This window comes from Geotrypetes seraphini, chromosome 3, assembly GCF_902459505.1.
Source record: "Geotrypetes seraphini chromosome 3, aGeoSer1.1, whole genome shotgun sequence".
NCBI classification, from domain to species: Eukaryota; Metazoa; Chordata; class Amphibia; order Gymnophiona; family Dermophiidae; genus Geotrypetes; species Geotrypetes seraphini.
The window spans coordinates 369,882,398-369,899,996 of record NC_047086.1 but is presented as its reverse complement, the minus strand read 5'-3'; the positions used below and the strand labels follow the sequence as shown (position 1 = coordinate 369,899,996).

General features: G+C 43.4%; 1 protein-coding gene across 6 annotated transcripts in view; it reads right to left on the bottom strand.

Moving 5' to 3' along the window:
- The window catches only part of LYST (lysosomal trafficking regulator), a 295,950-nt gene that overhangs the window by 271,296 nt on the left and 7,055 nt on the right, over positions 1–17,599 (bottom strand). For 4 of the 6 annotated variants that reach the window (XM_033936368.1, XM_033936370.1, XM_033936371.1 and 1 more), the window contains exon 1: positions 14,608–14,818. The exons of 1 other annotated variant lie outside the window; for it this stretch is intronic. In XM_033936368.1, the coding sequence (XP_033792259.1) occupies positions 14,608–14,777 (170 nt within the window). In that variant the 5' untranslated portion in view covers positions 14,778–14,818. Of the gene's footprint in view, positions 1–14,191; positions 14,541–14,607; positions 14,819–17,599 lie in introns of those variants that run through there. One more of the 6 variants, XM_033936372.1, reaches the window with a different exon arrangement.

The window sequence follows — 17,599 nt, the reverse complement described above, 5'->3', positions numbered from 1 at the left end:
CTACTACCCTTTCTGTAAAAAAGTTTATTTCCTTAGATTATTCCTGAGCCCATCACCTCTTAACTTCATTTCATGCCTTTTCATTCTGGAGTTTCCTTTCAATTGAAAGAGACTGGCCCCATGCCTAATTACACCACATAGGTATTTAAATGTCTCTTATCATATCTTTCCTCTCCCGCCAAAGTACACATATTGAGATCTTTAAGTCTTTCCCCATACGCCTTATGACAAAGACCACCGACCATTTTAGTAGCCTTTCTCTGGACCGGCTCCATCCTGTTTATTGTACACAATATTCTAAATGAGGTCTTACCAGAGTCTTATACAAGGGCATCAATACCTCCTTTTTCCTACTGGCTATTCTTCTCCCTATGCACCCAAGCATCTTTCTAGCTTTCGCCGTCACCTTTTAACTTGTTTGGCTACCTTATGATGATCACATACTATCACACACAAGTCCCACTCCTCTTTCATGCATAAAAGTCCTTCACCCCCTAAATTGTACTGTTGCCTCGAGTTTTTGCAGTCCAAATGCATGACCTTGCATTTCTTAGCATTACATTTTAGCTGCCAAATTTCAGATCATTCTTCAAGCTTTGCTAGATTCTTCCTCATATTATCCACACCATCAGGGGTGTCTACTAGTGCTGCCCGATTTGTGATTTGAATCGATTCACCGATTCACTTCGGGTGAATCGATTCAAATTGATTCGTTTTGGAAGAAAATCGGACTTACCGATTCGTCGGCCCCTTTGCTAGAGACCCATTCGGGCTTTCCCTCTGCCACCAGAGTCCTTGCTTCTAATGTAACTTCCGGTAAATATCTGACAGCCCTTCGGCAATATCACTTACAAAAATGTTAAAAAGAACAGGACCAAGAACTGAACCTTGAGGTACACCACTGGTAACATCCCTTTCCTCTAGGTGATCTCCACTGACTACCTTCTGCCATTTCCATTCAACCAGTTCCTCACCCAATCTGTCACTTTGGGGCCCATCCCGAGGGCACCCAGTTTATTTATTAGATACCTTGTCAAAGGCTTTGCTAAAATCTAAATACTGGAGAAGGGTTGAGAGTTATTGGTTAAGGAGAGATCTCTGGAGAGAGCTGAAATGAGATTCTCTGGGTGGGAGGAGGTGACCCAACATAGCGTGTAGCCATGAGAAATGACCTGAAGTACCCACTGGTCTGTGGTAATGAGGGACCGACATTTGGGGGGGGGAGAGCAATCTGCCCCTGATTGGAAGGTTGGACGGTAGAATTAAGGCAATGTTGGCAATGCTCTCCAGGAAAGAGTCAAAAGGAAGGTTGTAGTTTGAGATTGTGACTTCTGTGTCTTATTTATTTATAGGCACTTGATATACTGCAAATTATCCAAAAAAGGGCAACTATAAAGTTTACAATAGTAGTAAAATTAGGCAGTGTAAACAGAAGGGGAATAAAAGACTTATGATAGAGATGAACCAAATGATTAAAGGAACAGGTGGGTCTTAAGTAATGATTTAGATTTTGAATAGGAAGGCTCAAAGCAGATGTGGAGTTGTAAACATCCCAGAGGAAGGGGACTAAATAGATAATACTGGTCTCACAGGAAATAGTGGGGTGAAAGGATGGGAGTGAAGATACCACAAAAAGGTTGGACGATGAGGAATGAAGAGAGCATGAGGGATTGTAAGGAATAAGGAGTGAGCCAAGGTATGGTGGGGCAGAAGGATATCAAGATTTAAAGATTCAAACATAGAAACTTAAACTTGATACAGGGAGCTAGTGCTTTGTATAAAGAAGGTAACAAGATCAAACGGTGGGTGGAGTGGACGAGCTTTACCGAAGTGGACTGAATTAGTTGGAGTTGTTTTAGAATATGAAGAAGAAGACCTGTATAAAGTGAGTAACATTAATCTATCTTTAAGATAACAATAGAAAGAAGGAGTGAATGGATAAGAAAAGGCCAAAGGGGATGGAAATGATGAAAAGCAAAAAAAGCAGATTGGACAACCAACAATTTGAGGTTTGAAAGACAGTGGAGAATCAAATATTATCACCAAGAATTTTAAGGGAGTCTTGAAAAGGAAGGGGTAAGCCCTCAAGTGTGGGGCACAATGTAAAGGAGTGTGAGGGCAGGGGAAGGTGTTGAGAATGAGGCAGTTATTTTTAAGTCATAATGAGATTGAGAAGAGACACTTGTTGAAAGTGGACTGTGCTGTGATAGGATAAATCAATCATTGGCATCGTAGGATAAATCAATCGTAGGCATCTTTAAACTACTCTTGAATTTATCAATGTTTTGTTCTGCTCTGATATATGCTTGGAGGGAATTCCAGGTTGATGGGGCCGTGACAGAAAAGATGGCGATAATTTTTAGCATAGCTTAAAAACAGGATGTGATGATGAAAACTGTTTTCAGATTTAGAATCAACATGTTGCCCTTGTTGAACTCCAGTAACAAAATGCTTATTGACCATGTTATTTGTTTAATGAACAAGTGTTAAAGGAGTAGTAAATTCTATATTGATGTTAACATTGTAATTCTGGACATTGTCTCTACTTCTTACTAATGTTAAACCACAATGAACTTTGTTGGGGTATTTGCAGTATATAAATAAATGTTATTTTGTATTGTTTCTAAACAGCTTCATATTCTATTGACTTGGGGCCTGATTTTGTATAAAATGCTCAGTCTCAGCAGCTGCATAAGCAGCTTTTGAGAATCGAACATGGGCATCCTATACTAACCACCTCAATTCTTTAATTGGTGCCATGTCACAGGCACCATTTAGAGAATCACTTTGCCCACTCCCTCCCACTACCACCCCCGAACTCCACCACATTGTCTGTGGCAGGAGGGATGCCCAATCCCTCCTGCCGCAAACCCCGACACAACCCCTGGAAAGAGGGATGCCCAATTCCTCCTACAGTAACCCCCCCACACTCACAAACAACATCCCCAGTAGGAGATAAGCCCACTTCCTCATTCTGGCACCCCCCCGAACACCCAAACCCCCCAAAGCCCACCCGGATCCCCCCTTACCTTTATCTGCAAGGCCAGCAGGAGGGATGCCTACTCCTTCTAGTCAGCAGGCTCATGTCTTCAGAATGGCGGGCTTTCCCCTTCCAGGTGAGAAAGGCCTAAAGCCCTGATTGGCCCATGTGCCTAAGGGAGTAGCTTTAGATATCTGACCAATCAAGGCCTTAGGCCCCTCGCTGGTGCATCCCAGGCCTGCCATTCTGAACAGGATCTTTTGAAAGGTTCTTCTAATGCAATTAGTGCTTGGATGGTCAGCAAGTATCTAAAATTAACTGGACACAGGGCAAAACCAAACAAAATAGCCAAAGCTTAAAATACGAAGCACACAAAAAGACTGATCCACCTAAATTCTGGAACAAAGTAGACACCATGATACAAGATGTAAATCCCAAGGACTTCATTAACCACTGGTGCACCCTAAGCACATCCATCCTCGAAGACATGACACAACTGCAGAAAAAGACCAGAATCTGTAGACGCTCAGATAAATGGTTTGACAACAAACTACTGCAACTCAAACGACAATGCAGACGTCTTGAAAGAGAATGGAGAAAAACCAACCGAGAACACACAAAAACAACCTGGAGAACACTGAACAAACAATACAGACAAAAGCTAAAAGAAAAAAGAAAGGCATACTACGCCAATCAGATAGGCATAGAAATCCAGGACACCAAAATACTTTTCAAACTACTAAAGGAACTCACAGACACCAAACCCTACCAGGCCACCAAAACCGCCCTGCCCCCCACAGCCAATCAATTGGCTGAATTCTTCAGAAACAAAATATCAACAGCCAGAAACACCTTCACCAGGACCCCAAACCACCTCAATGAAATCTCAATACCACCTAAAGAAAACGAGGCCTACGCAGCAGACAGAAACTGGTCAGATTTCCCAGACACACAATGGCACAACCTAGACAAACTCTACAAAAAATACAGTCATGCAGCCTGCGATCTCAACCACTGTCCCCATACCTGTTAAAAGCCGCCAGCACTAGATTCCGCACCTACCTCATGCAGTGGATTAGTTACATGCTCACAGAGGGTCAATTTCCACAAGTCGCCGAAATCATCATAACCCCTATTCTGAAAGACCCAAAGGGAGCAACAGATCAGCCATCCAATTACAGACCTATAGCCTCAATACCGCTATATGTCAAACTAATGGAAGGCCTCATAGCAAAACTTCTCACCAAATACTTAGAAATCCACAACATTCTTCATCCCTCACAATCAGGCTTCAGAGGCAACTACAGTACAGAAACACTACTAGTCTCTCTCCTAGACACAGCCAAAGAACACCTAAGCAAAGGCAAAAAAAATGCTACTTGTACAACTTGATCTCACAGCGTCATTCGACCTAGTAGATCATGACATCCTACTACAAACACTGGAGGCAATAGGAATCACAGACAAAGTCTACAATTGGTTTGAAGGATTACTCCGCTCAAGAAGATACAGAGTAAAAGCAAACAATTAATAATCAGAATCCTGGAACAACCCTTGCGGAGTCCCCCAAGACTCCCCACTATCACCAACACTCTTCAACCTTTACATAGCCACACTTGGCACATGCTTAGGCAAACAAGGTATAACGTCATACAAATACGCAAACGATATCACCATCCTTCTGCCTTTCGACTAAACCACCCCCAACACAATGAACAAGCTACACATTGTACTAGAAACAGTGTCAAAATGGATGAGAGACCACAAATTAAAACTGAACCAAGACAAAACCAAATTCTTATTTCTAGAAAGAAACAAAACCCAACCATAACAAACCTAGAAATAAACTCCATCACATATACCTTACAACCCAACCTAAAACTGCTAGGAATAATGATAGACAAAGGCTGCACCATGCAACTTCAAATCAGCAAAACGGTTCAGAAGGCATTCGCAACCATGCGCAACTTAAGACAAGTGCGAGAATACTTCAACAGTGAACACTTCAAACTCATAGTACAAGCGCTAATCCTAGGACTCCTGTAACATACTTTACCTGTCATGCCCCGCCAACATGCTAAAACAATTACAAACAGTCCAAAATACAGCCCTAAGACTAATATACTGGCTGAAAAAATACGACCACATTATCTCAGCTTTCCAAGACTCACACTGGCTCCCAGTACTAGCACGCATACAACACAAATTCTACTGCACCCTATTCAAAGCCCTAAATGGAAATGGATCAAGCTATCTGAACAACCACCTAATCTGGAAAAACACATCCAGACCAAGGAGAACTCAAGCACACTTTACCCACTCCCAAATCAAAGGCATGCAAAGGAAAAAAAATATATGATTGTCTACTAGCCACCAGAGCAGCAAAAATAGACTACCACCTCTTAAATCTGCTGACCACGACGCCCAACTGCAAAACATTCAGGAAAGAACTGAAAACAATACTATTCAAGAAATTTGTCAAATGATCTAACCAAACCGTATCGAACATTCCCAGATCCCGACGCATACCTATAGCTATCAACCTTGTAATCTCCCTGGGAATGCACAGGCTAATTTCTTGTTGTAAACCGCCTAGAACTGAAAGGTATTGGCAGGATAGAAGACATCAATGTAATGTAATGTATCTTGGTTTACCAATATACATGTTGCGTGCTTTGCAGCTGTCCCAGAATGTGGCTGCAAGGCTGTCAATTTGGCTTAGATATAAGCATATTATGCCTGTTCCTCAGGACTTCAGTGGTTACCTCTTCTTGCATGTATTGAATTTCAAGTTTTGTGTCTGCTTTATAAGGTGATGACTAATAGTCCTCTTGTATTGGCTTCTTTGTTTCAAAAGCATTTGTCAAGCATCTTACATTCTGTTGATAAAATGCTACTGGAAGTAAAATCCTTTAAACTTGTTAAACATTTGCTATATCGATGATCAATGTTCTCAATCCAAGGTGTTTGTTTATGGAATACTTTACCAATGGAAGTTAGATTGCTTTCTGGGATTCTGGAATTTAGAAAACTTTAAAACAGTCCTTTTTTGAGTGTAGCTAAAAGTAAATTTTATATTTGCAATCTGTATTTATTTTATTAGGTCTTGTCATATAATTTAGTGTATTACTATGTATGTTTAATTGTACCTCACACAGAACTGGCAGATGCAGTGGGCTATACATTTTAAAAATACATACATAAACCCCATAAGAGAACTGTGGCCAGCAATGTAATAGCAAGCTTGAAAACAAGCAGTAAAAGAGTGTTTTTACTTCCTGTTTACCATGATCACATTTTGAGAACATGGTTCCTCTTATATTATTACCAGAATCGAGACTATAGCTGGCAGACTAATCAATGCACAGAATTTTAGCCTTATTACACGGGGTGGGGGGTACGCACAGCTTACACAAATACATAATGTTATAGAGACAGGATAGACAGACCATAAAGAAGGAAAAATTAGGTCCTTACCTGTTAATTTTCTTTATTTTAGTCCCTCCATACCAACACAAAAATGGATGGGTTTACACTCCTCTGCAAGCAGGTGGAGACTGAGACACTAACTTTTGGCTACAGTGCAAATGGGCTGTGAAGTCCCTATTACAATCAGTCTTAATGAAAAGCCAAGCAGAAATCAACTAGGCTGAACAAGAATATACAACTCCACACTCACATGGAGAAAACCAAGGAATAGTCCCAAATTGAACCAGGGGACACTGTTGGATACTGATTAGAACAAGAACCTTCCAGAATGCCCCACAGTTCGCCAGCTAAACCAGCCAAACCAAATGCTGCTGCTCTTTCAACTCCCCAAACAACCAGCAACAACCTAATTTCACAGAAAAAAACCATACTCTTTGGGAAAATACCGAACAAAATGACCAGGAAGGGTCTGTGCCAGTCTGAAGGAACCAAAAGAAAGAAAATTAGCAGATAAGGACCTAATTTCTCCTTCTTTTGCGTCCCTCCAGACCGGTACAGAAATGGCCGCCACAGAAGGGCCACCACAAGAACACGCTCTCCGAACACTGTGTCCCGACATGTCTGAATGTCCAAATGGTAGTGTTGCACAAAGGAATGGAGAAAAGACAGTGACTCGGGAACTCTCCTGCAATAACTTTGTACAAAGCAGTCAAGCAATCCGATAGGGGTAAACCAGAATACCCTCCTTGCGCAATGCTGCTGCTACAAGAATCAGACTTTTGGTGAACGTGCGCAGCACCACAGCTAGACCAAAGGGAAGTGCTCTAAACTGATAATGCTTTCCCAAAATTGCAAAGCGAAGGAATCATAGTTGGGAGGTCCGAATGGGAACAGGCAGATATGCCACCATCAGATCGAGAGAAAGCAGAAACTCCCCATGGAGAACAGCTAGAAATAAGAAGGACCCCCAGAGTGCTCTGCTGACACTTATAAGATCTAAAATGGGCTGAAAAGACCCCTTTGTCACCACTAAGTAAATGGAATACCTATTGGTGCTAATCCACTGAGCAGGCACTGGGACTATCGCTTTCAGGACCAGCAAACTGAGGAGAGTCTACTGAAAAGCCCTCTTCTTCCAAGTTGCCTGACAAGGAGAGGAAAGGAAACAATCTGTGAACGGATGTGAAAACTCCAGAGCATAACCGTCCTGAATCACCTCCAGGACCCAATGATCCATTGTGATCTTGGCCCATCCGCAGTAAAAATTCCCACCAACCGGGCTCTGACTGGAACCGTAGGAAGGACCCACAACGCATGTGTTGGAAGAAATGTCCTCTGGAAGGAAAAGAGGTTGCATCCCATCCAGAGGTGGTACCTACACGAAATCCACTCAAATGTCCTCAGGCAGAACTACCATGCAAAACCTAGCGAGGGCGGTCCTCCGGTGTTTTTGTTTTGTTTTTTTACTTTACTGAGGCACAGTAGAAACACTCAAGGCCTGAACCAGCCTATCCAACTGCTCCCTAAAGAGAAAGGAGACCCAAAAGGGAAACTTATTGAACTTAACCTTAGACATTGCATCCGCTGACTAACCTCAAAGCCACAGGGTATGGCGGGCCATCACATCTAGAGCCATGGACTTGATTGAGGCATCAGAGAGAAAAGAAGCTCCCAGCACCATCTTAAGAACTTCCTGATCCACCAAGGACCATTCAGCCACATAGCGGTCAAGAACTCTCACAGACCACTGTAACAAGCCTGGATCACCAGACCTCCACAATTTGCCACCTGGACAGCCAAATCAAAACTGCGTTTAAGTAGAGCTTCCATCTTATGGTCCTGAAGATCTCTCAGGGCCAAGCCACCTTTCACCGGTATGGTATGTCTGCGCACAATAGCCAAGACACCGTAGGAGACTTAAAAGGTACCTCTATTCCCATCTGGAATGGGGTAGAGTCTGGCCACAGACCGCGGCAATCAAAAAGCGTGTCCGGAACGTTCCACTCTCAAACAACCAGAAAAAAAATCTAAAGAAATACTATAATACTTTAAATAAAAATAAAATCAATTTCTAGCAGGAATTTTAAGTGTAAACTTGACACACCACACCTGAGTATGCCCGCGCTTTGCCTATCACATGTTCAGTAGTTTGTCTGGAACAGTTTATGGTATAGCATATGGGGTACAGTACTAGTTAGGCCTATTTTTAATAGTAACTCTCAAGCAACCAGAAACTACATTTATCTGGCATCTATCAATCCCCATGGGTGCCAGTTAACTGAGAGTCTACTTGTACATCATTTAATGTAATGGCTTTTCCTCACTTTAGTTAAATCTAAAACAAAACAGAGAAAATAGTAACATAGTAGATGACGACTTAGTAAGTTCATTGCACACCCTCTAGTCCTTGTACTTTTGTAAAGAGTAAACAAACAATTCATGACTACCCATACTATTAATTATTTTATCAGCAGTTAATGTAGCTAGTTTTAAAAAAGGTTTGGACAAGTTCCTAGAGGAAAAGTCCAAAGACTGCTATTGAGACAGACTATGGACTTAGCCACTGCTTGCCCTGGATTGATAGCATGAAATATTGAAACTACTGTACTGTAATTGCGTTTTTGACAGGTACTTGTGACTTGGATTGGCCTCTATGAAGATGGGATACTGGGCTGGATGGATCACTGGTCTAACCCAGTAAGGCTATTCTTATATTCTTCTGTTTATCCAGTCTCCCCTCAGCCTTCTCTTCTGTAAGTTAAAGAACCTTACCTTTTTAGCCTTTTCTCATAAGAAAGTTGTTCCATCCCCTTAATCATTATTTTGTTCATCCTTCTCCATACTTCTAGTTCATCTATATCTGACATACACTGACCAGAATTGTTCACAATATTCAAAAGGTGCAGTCGCACATGGAACAATACAGAATACTGTACTAGTATTTATGTACCTAACTACTAGGCATGTCCATGACCCACCCAAACCATGTCCTGCCCATGGCCAACCCCCTCCCCCCCAGTAGGTATGCAAAAAACAATTTGCAAGCACATGTTTATTGTTTATTGAAAGCTTTTATATCACTAACTAGTCTTTAAGCCCGTTACATTAATAGGTGCTAGAATATTTTCTTTCTGTTTCTCTCCCTCCCGGGCCCCTTTTCTTTGTCTGTCTTTATGTCCCTCTCCCTGCCCGTGTCTTTCTTTTTTTTCTGTCTCCCTCCCTCCCATTGTCTGTCTGTCAATTTCCCTGTGCAGCAGCATTTCCCCCCACCCCACTTCCCTGTGCAGCAGCAGCATTCCCTCCCCCTCCATTTCCCTGTGCAGAAGCATTTCCCTACCTCACTTCCCTGTGCAGCAACAGCATTTCCCTCCCCCCCCCACTTCCCTGTGCAGCACCCGAAGCAGCATTCCCTCCAACTCCACTTCTCTGTGCAACAGCAGCGGTATTTCCCTTCCCCTCCAGGTCCCTGTACAGCAGTAGCAGCATTTCCCCCCCCCCTTCCCTTCTTTTCCCGCCGTCTGTCCTGCTCCTGCTCTGGTTGCAGCTATACTCTCTCGAAGAACACAGAGAGAGGGGAGACTTGATAGAGACCTTAAAATATGTTACTGGCCGTATGGAGATGGAAAAAGACATCTTTTTCCTTACAGGACCTACGGCGACAAGAGGGCATCCGCTAAAAATCAGAGGTGGGAGATTTCATGGGGACATTAGGAAGTATTTCTTCACCGAAAGGGTGGTTGATCATTGGCATAATCTTCCACTCCAGGTAGTAGAGGCCAGCAACGTGCTAGATTTTAAGAATATATGGGATAAACATGTGGGTTCACTTCGAGGAAGTGCTTAGGGGGGTTGGTTATTCGAGTGGCAGATTTGTTGGGCCGTTGGCCCTTTTCTGCCTTCATACTCTATGTTTCTATATTTCCCTGCCCTGCCCATGGTCTGGCCTGCTCAGCTTTTTAAAAGGATTTCTGTCCAACGTGCCTGCTCCATTCGGCCCCTCCCCATTCCCTTCCCTGCCCGCATTCTGGCCTGCTCAGCTTTTTTTTAAATGATTTCCGTCAAACATGCCTGCTATTATTTTAAGTTCAAAGCGGCGGCGGCGGCGGCTCCTCTCTCAATCCCCGTCTGCATCGGAAGCTTTCACCGACGCAGGTGCTGCTCGAGAGAGGAGTAGCAGCGGCAATTTGAACTTAAAAATAAACTTCGCCGGTGAAGTGTAAGGGAGCCGGAGCTTGAACGTAGAAATAATCTTTGCCCGTGAAGGGTAAGGGAGCCAGAGCCGGCAAGACCGCACATCACCTCGCGGTCTGCGAGAGAGGGAGCGCTGGCTGCAGACCTACAGATCAGGGATCACGCAGGTAAGAGTGCGCATGCACCCTTAGCGTTTTATTATAGTAGATAATGACTGGGTAGTCAATTCAGAGTGGTTTACATTAGCTTCTATAATGGTTATATTACAGAATACCAATTAAGGCAGTTGCATAAGAAGAGCCTTATTGAGTCAGACCAATGGTCCATTTAGCCCAGTAGCCCGTGCTCATGGTGAGCAATCCAGGTCACTAGTACCTGGCAAAAACCCAAAGAGTAGCAACATTCCATGCTACCGATCCAAGGCAAGCAGTGGCTTCCCCCATGTCTGACCCAATAACAGATTATGGACTTTTCCTCCAGGAAATTGTCCAAACCTTTCTTTAAACCAGCTACAGTTGGTATTATTAATTTTAATAATATTTATAAGATCTGGTTTTCACGTAGACCTTTGGGGTATAGTTGCTCTAAGTATTCAACTGTATTGAGCAGATTACTCAGGTCTAGTACAATAAAACAACTCTTGACAAACTGTTTTTGGGTAGAATACCTAGGTCTCAGCAGTATACTTCTTAATGTTTTACTTTTTTGTTGACAAAAATACTTATTTGATAATAAAATATGTGATAATCTGTTTATCTAAAATGTTTAAAGCACCTATGCCCAGTAATTGACTACTGTAAATTTAAAAATAAACTAAAGTATATAAAAAAAACTCTGTTAATAAATACAGATCATATTAGACTACTCCTGACGGAATTCTGTGCAAATGTGCAGCACAGAATTTGTGCAGAGTTCTGCACATGCTGTGCAAAATGCAGTACAAATATGGGCAGCAGCAATTCTGCTGCATACTTAACTTCTTAATTGACGTGAATTAGTGCCGAGGCCAACTGTAGACTATTATTGCTCATTAACACCATTATCAATTCATTACATTAATTTACAGAATAAGGTCAGTTGCACATATATTTATTTGTATGTGCAACTTTCAGTGACTAGTATAAAGTTGGGCACACAAGTTTATAGAATAGGGGATTTCTGTCTATATAAAAAATGCTTAGCAGGTAAATAACAACCGAACAGAAATAAACACAATGCAAAGTCATATAAACACCAACTCAAAGTCTACAAAGAAACAGAAAGCAAGTATGCTGTTTATTATCTAAAATCCAACACACATTTCAAAAGAAATCTGCAATTAGAACTCATCAGCAAAATAAAAGACCTTTTAACACTAATTTTGCAATACAGTTGTATTTATTGAAAGCACAATTAGGCCCGATCTTCCCAAATGTGTTGAAAACACACATTAAAAACCAAAGATGCAATATTTTAGTGCTCTATTGGTTTAATTTTCTAAGTTAGAAGCAAATGTAACATTCAAAAATTGTTTCAAAGGGATATTTGCTTACCAGCATGAAGATATAACAGGATGTGTGATAGTCATGAGACAGTCCTACTCATTGAAGACTGCCAGTGCCTGATAAATAGTATTAACTAATTACAAAAAAAAATGTAAGCCTTCATCAATAAAACAGTTGTTGGAAAAAAAACAAACCACAACACGCTATTGCTACAGAGGGCAGACCTGTTAGACAAACTAGGCAGATGTTTATGTTTAAAGACACAAACTCAAAGTTATGCAGTTTTACCCACAGGGAGGTTGGGCAGCTGTCATATAGCTTATTTACCTGGGTAAAAGCCTGTTTATTATCTGAAAGTATGATGTATAATTAGCCTTTTATACAGTATGGTTTTTGGAGTGATCATGATTGTTTCTTTTCATTATCAATATCTCAGGGGAGGGGAGGAAAGCCTAGTGACCTAAAAGCTAACTAAAAGGAGACGCAAGGCTGAAGGTTCCTCTAGTCTAGAGCAATGGTTTTCAACTCAAGAAGGGAATGCATGTAAATCTCTCTCATGCATATTTATTGAGGATATCCTGAAAACTCAATTGGCCATGTTGTGCTAAGAACTGGGTTGAAAACCACAGGTCTAGGACACTTTAAACCCCTAAATGAGGTCCTACTACCACAGTATTTCCTAGCCACACACTAGTGCTGCCCAATTCAGGGAAATTATTTTTGATTAGATTCAATTTGGCCTATTGAATTTATTTTTCAATTCGATTCACTTTTCCCGCCCAAACGCTTTTCAAACATCCTGGTGGGTTTATTTGTAGCCTCCTCATCCACCCCATCCCCCTTTGCCCTCTCCAACCCCATGCCGGCACTGTAGTGTAAACAAAATAGACTTTTCCTCTCTCTGTTAGGTCCTAGCTCACACTCGCTAACAACAGCTCTGGCAGGATACACAGTTCAAAACTGACACATTGTAATCACAAAATAGAAAATAAAATTATTTTTCTACCTTTTATTGTCTGGTCATTTTATTATTCAAATCATGTTGGTCCCAGGATCTAGTTTCTATTTGTCTTCTGTTAATTCACTTGCCAGGGTCTTCTGCCCACTTTATATTTTCTTCTTTCTCCTTGCTCACCATCCATCTTCCATCTCTGTACCTTACCAATATTTCTATTTATTTCCTCACTGTCTATCATCTCTCTCCCTGCCTTGTGCCCTGGGTCAAACCTCTCTATTCCCCTCCATGCAGCATCTCTCCCTTCCTCCCCTCCATTATCATGTGCACCATTTCTTTCTCCCCATGCACCATCTCTCCCTGCCTTCCACCCTATGTCCCAACATTTCTTCCTCTCTCTTCTCCATGCATGTCTCCCTCTTCTCCACAATATGCAAGATATCTCCCTCTCACCCCTTTCTACTTTTGTTGCATCTCTCCCTTCCTTTCCTCCATCCCACCTCCTCTCTCCCCCCATATGCAGCAGCTTTCCATTCCTTTTATTCCCCTGTGCAGCAGCTGCCCACTGACCCCCCCTTACCCACCTTCGGGCCTCCTAAAGCAGCAGCAGCGGTGGCGGTGACTAGCTTGACAGAGGCAGCACAATGAACAGCCTTCTAATGGCCTGTCCTCCAGGGATTCCCTCTGCTGCATCATCAGACTTGTAGAAGCCTGTTCGCTGCACCGTGTCAGCCAAGCCAATCACCGCACAACACACACACAGATAAAAAAATTAATTGTAAAAATGGTCCTAAAGTTACCTGATACTAAAATTGCAAAGAACAACTTATTTCTATAGTGCTATCAGGTGCACGCAGTGCTGATCATTGTACATGCAAGATATGTTCTCTGCTCAAAAGTGCTTACAATCTAATTATGACACACACACAGTAGAGGACTATTAAGGGAATGACAGACAGATGTGTTGGTTGGATCAGTGTTTAAATGCAGCTTCAAAGAACCTGTAATGCCTACCTATTTAAATATTAACACACAAAAATAAACTGTCATGTTCAATTTTGCCTGCTGCACAGTAAATTATCCTACATAAAGATTAAAAACGAGTGCAGTTTGATAAACTTTACTGGGGGTTTTTAATCACGTAACTAGTACCTGATTACTTGGCTGCTAAGACGCTGAAATTGAACACTTATTGAGTCATTCCGAAAAAAAACCGCAAACTTTATTTTTCCAAATAAACAATTTTGTGGTTATCCTCTTTCTAGCACTATTATCATTTTATAACAACAAAAACCAAATTAACTAAATAAGCCATTTTACTATGGTCATGGGCATCTAAAATGTGTGAGCCAGCCAGGCCCTAGCCCGACCAACTTTTTTTTCTGCCGCTCTCCCTACACTGTCCCTAGAAGCAGCCGAGATGGCAAGTCACACGCATTGGGCTGCCCTCAAACTCAGAGGACCGGTCTGGTCTCCCTTCTCGTGTTCTCTCATCTCTCCCTCTCTCCTCTAGGTCCGCGATCCTGCACCTCTCTCTCTGCAAACCCCACCCCCCGTCAAACTGATACCTGAGCTCGCCCACCACCAATCCCGCAGCTTTCCTTCTTCGGTGACCGTCCCCATATGACATAATCTCTCTTCCTCCGAAGCGTCCCGCCTCGCCGGAAACAGGAGGTTGCGTTAGAAGAGGGCGGGACGGTCTCTTCGGGGAGGGAAATAATTCCCGCAGCTTGCCCATGCGAAGTAAGAACCTCTCAGTGATCAACCCTAGTCCCGCCTCCTATTTCCTTCATAAATTCAGTGTGGCTGATTCAGCTAGGCTCACACTGATCCGTGCACGGGCTGGCAGCGTCAGAAGTCACCTGATCCCACTGACGCAGATATGTAGCTAGAAGCTACCTACCTGCCTCCACTTGCAGTTAGATCCTGCACTTGGAGGTTGCCCAATCCATGTGCCAGTATACCAGGGGATGACCTTTAGTGTCTGCTAATTGAAGGCAGGATTCTGAGGACATGCTACACAGTGCTACTCATAGACGTGGAGGAGTAGCCTAGTGGTTAGGGCTGCAGCTTCGGCACCCTTGTGATCCTGGGCAAGTCACTAACACTCAGGGCAGGATTAATTCTTTGAGGGCCCCTAGGCACACACGTTACACTGGGCCCCCTAGCCCTACCCCGCCTATGCCTAACGTGACCATTTTTTTTTTTTTTTTTTAATCAAAAGGGGACATCTATTAATTGTCAGACCCGCTCCCAATCCCACCCTAGCCCCACCCCAATTTCTTCCATTTATTTTTCATGTACACATATCTTATTAATTCATAATGGTAACCATAAAATTTAAAAAAAACTACAAAGCACACTAGACGCAGAGAAAATGTTAATTATTTATATTTGGGGGGTTTTCAAAGATGTCAAGGCAAATGACTTTCAAATCTGCAATGTCACCTCAGTAACTAAAGAAAAATAGACAAATATAGTGCAAAATATAGACAGCAGATATAAATTCTCAAAACTAACACGTTTTGATCACTAAATTAAAAATAAAATCATTTTTCCTACCTTGTGATTTCATGAGTCTCTGGTTGCGTTTCCTTCTGTCTGTGTATCCTTTCTTTTGTTTCTTTCTGCACTCAGGCTCAACAATTGTCCCTTTCTATTCCCTCCCTCCCTCCTTCCTTCCCATGTCCTTAGTGCCCTCAGAGCCTCCTTCCCATGTCTTTAGTGCCCCTTCCTGTCCTTAGTGCCCCCAGTACTTCCTTCCCATGTCTTTAGTACCCCCAGTGCCTCCTTCCTTTGTCCCTCTCACTGCCTTCCACACCTTGTCCCACCCCCACCCCCCAAGCCTGTCTACCTCTCTCCTTCCCTCCCTACCCCCCCCCCCAAAAAAAAAAGCCTCCCCATCTTCCCCCCTGTCTGCTGCTCTTACTGCCCTGCCGCTACAGCTGCTAAACCCGACAGGAAGTCTTCTTTCCGACATCAATTCTGACGTCGGAGAGGACATTCTGGGCCAGCCAGGCAGCGATTGGCTGGCCCAGAACGTCCTCTCTGGCGTCAGAATTGAGGTCAGAAAGAAAACTTCCTGTCGGGTTTAGCAGCTGTAGCGGCAGGGCAGTAAGAGCAGCAGACAGGGGGAAAGATGGGGAGGCTTTTTTTTTTTTTTTTGCGGCAGAGAGGAACAGGAAGTGATCGCCTGTCCCGTTGTCCCCGAGCACAGCTTCGGGATGTTGTCCCTGAAAACGGGACATTTCGGCGTCCCGAAGCTGTCTGTGGGGTCAACGGGACAGGAGGTCTGAAAACGGGATGTATGGTCACCTTACTTATGCCCCACCCCATCCCACCCCACACCCCTGCCTGCCTACACCCCACCCCACCCCTCCCATCCCACCCCACCCCACACCCCTGCCTGCCTACACCCCGCCCCCATTTAATTACCTGTTTACTTCTTTATTTCCACTTGTATTTCTTTTATTATAAAATTCAAAACAACAAAGATTACCATACTAGTGCTAGTGTACAGTTTTAGTTCTATGCAAGCCCCAAACATATCGGAACAAATCCTCCGTCTCAGTGGGGATGTTCCCGCTTGAGCTACTTGGACACCTTTAGCATTATTCGCATGTTTTGTACTTTCCCTAGACCCAGAGTTACAACGTGCACCTATCCCGGACTCCCCAGACCCAGACTATAGTTTGTTCCTATCCCAGACTCGGAAATGTGTGTACCCTGTGGGGGTATTCCCGCTTGGGCTACTTGAATTCCTTTAGTACAATTTGCAATGTGTGTTCTCTCGCTGGAACCAGAATTACAATGTGTACTCCCCTTAGACCCAGAATTACAATGTGACCCAGAATTATAATGTGAGCCAACCCCAGACTCGAAAGTGTTTATACTCTCCCGACCCAGATCGGTGTTTACTTACCTTAGTCTCAAAAAAGTATTGGCAGCTTAGCTTGCCAGGTAGGTTGTTTGTGCCCGTACCCTCCCCCAACTTACCTAGTTTAAAGCCCTGTGTAGTAGGCGAGCTAGATGGTGTCCAAAGACGTTCTTCCCTCTTCTGGTCAGGTGTAACCCATCTGGTCCCTGTAGTCCTTGCAATGCCTCTCCATGGTGCAAGAACCCAAAGTTCATCTCCTTGCACCATCCCTGCAGCCAGTCGTTTGCCCTCTGGATGCAATCCTCCCTGGCACTGCCCTTGCCCCTTACTGGAAGGATCGAGAAGACCACCTGTGCATCCATCCTCCTCAGCTTCTCACCAAGGGCTCTGAAGTCTTCAGGTATGCTCTCCGGGGTGCTCCTGGTGGTGTCGTTGGTTCCGACGTGGATGAGAATCATGGTGAAGTGGTCACGGGGCTTGATGAGTCTGTCCAGGCAAGCAGTTACATCCCAGATCCTGGCCCCTGGCAAATAGCAAACCTCTTTTGATTGCAGGTCTGATCTACAAATTGGACCTCGGTGCCCCTCAGCAGCGAATCCCCGATGACCACCACTCTGCGCTTCTTAGGGGTGGGCCGATCTGTTGACTCCGGAACTGGAACCGTCTGCTGAACAACTTCCTGT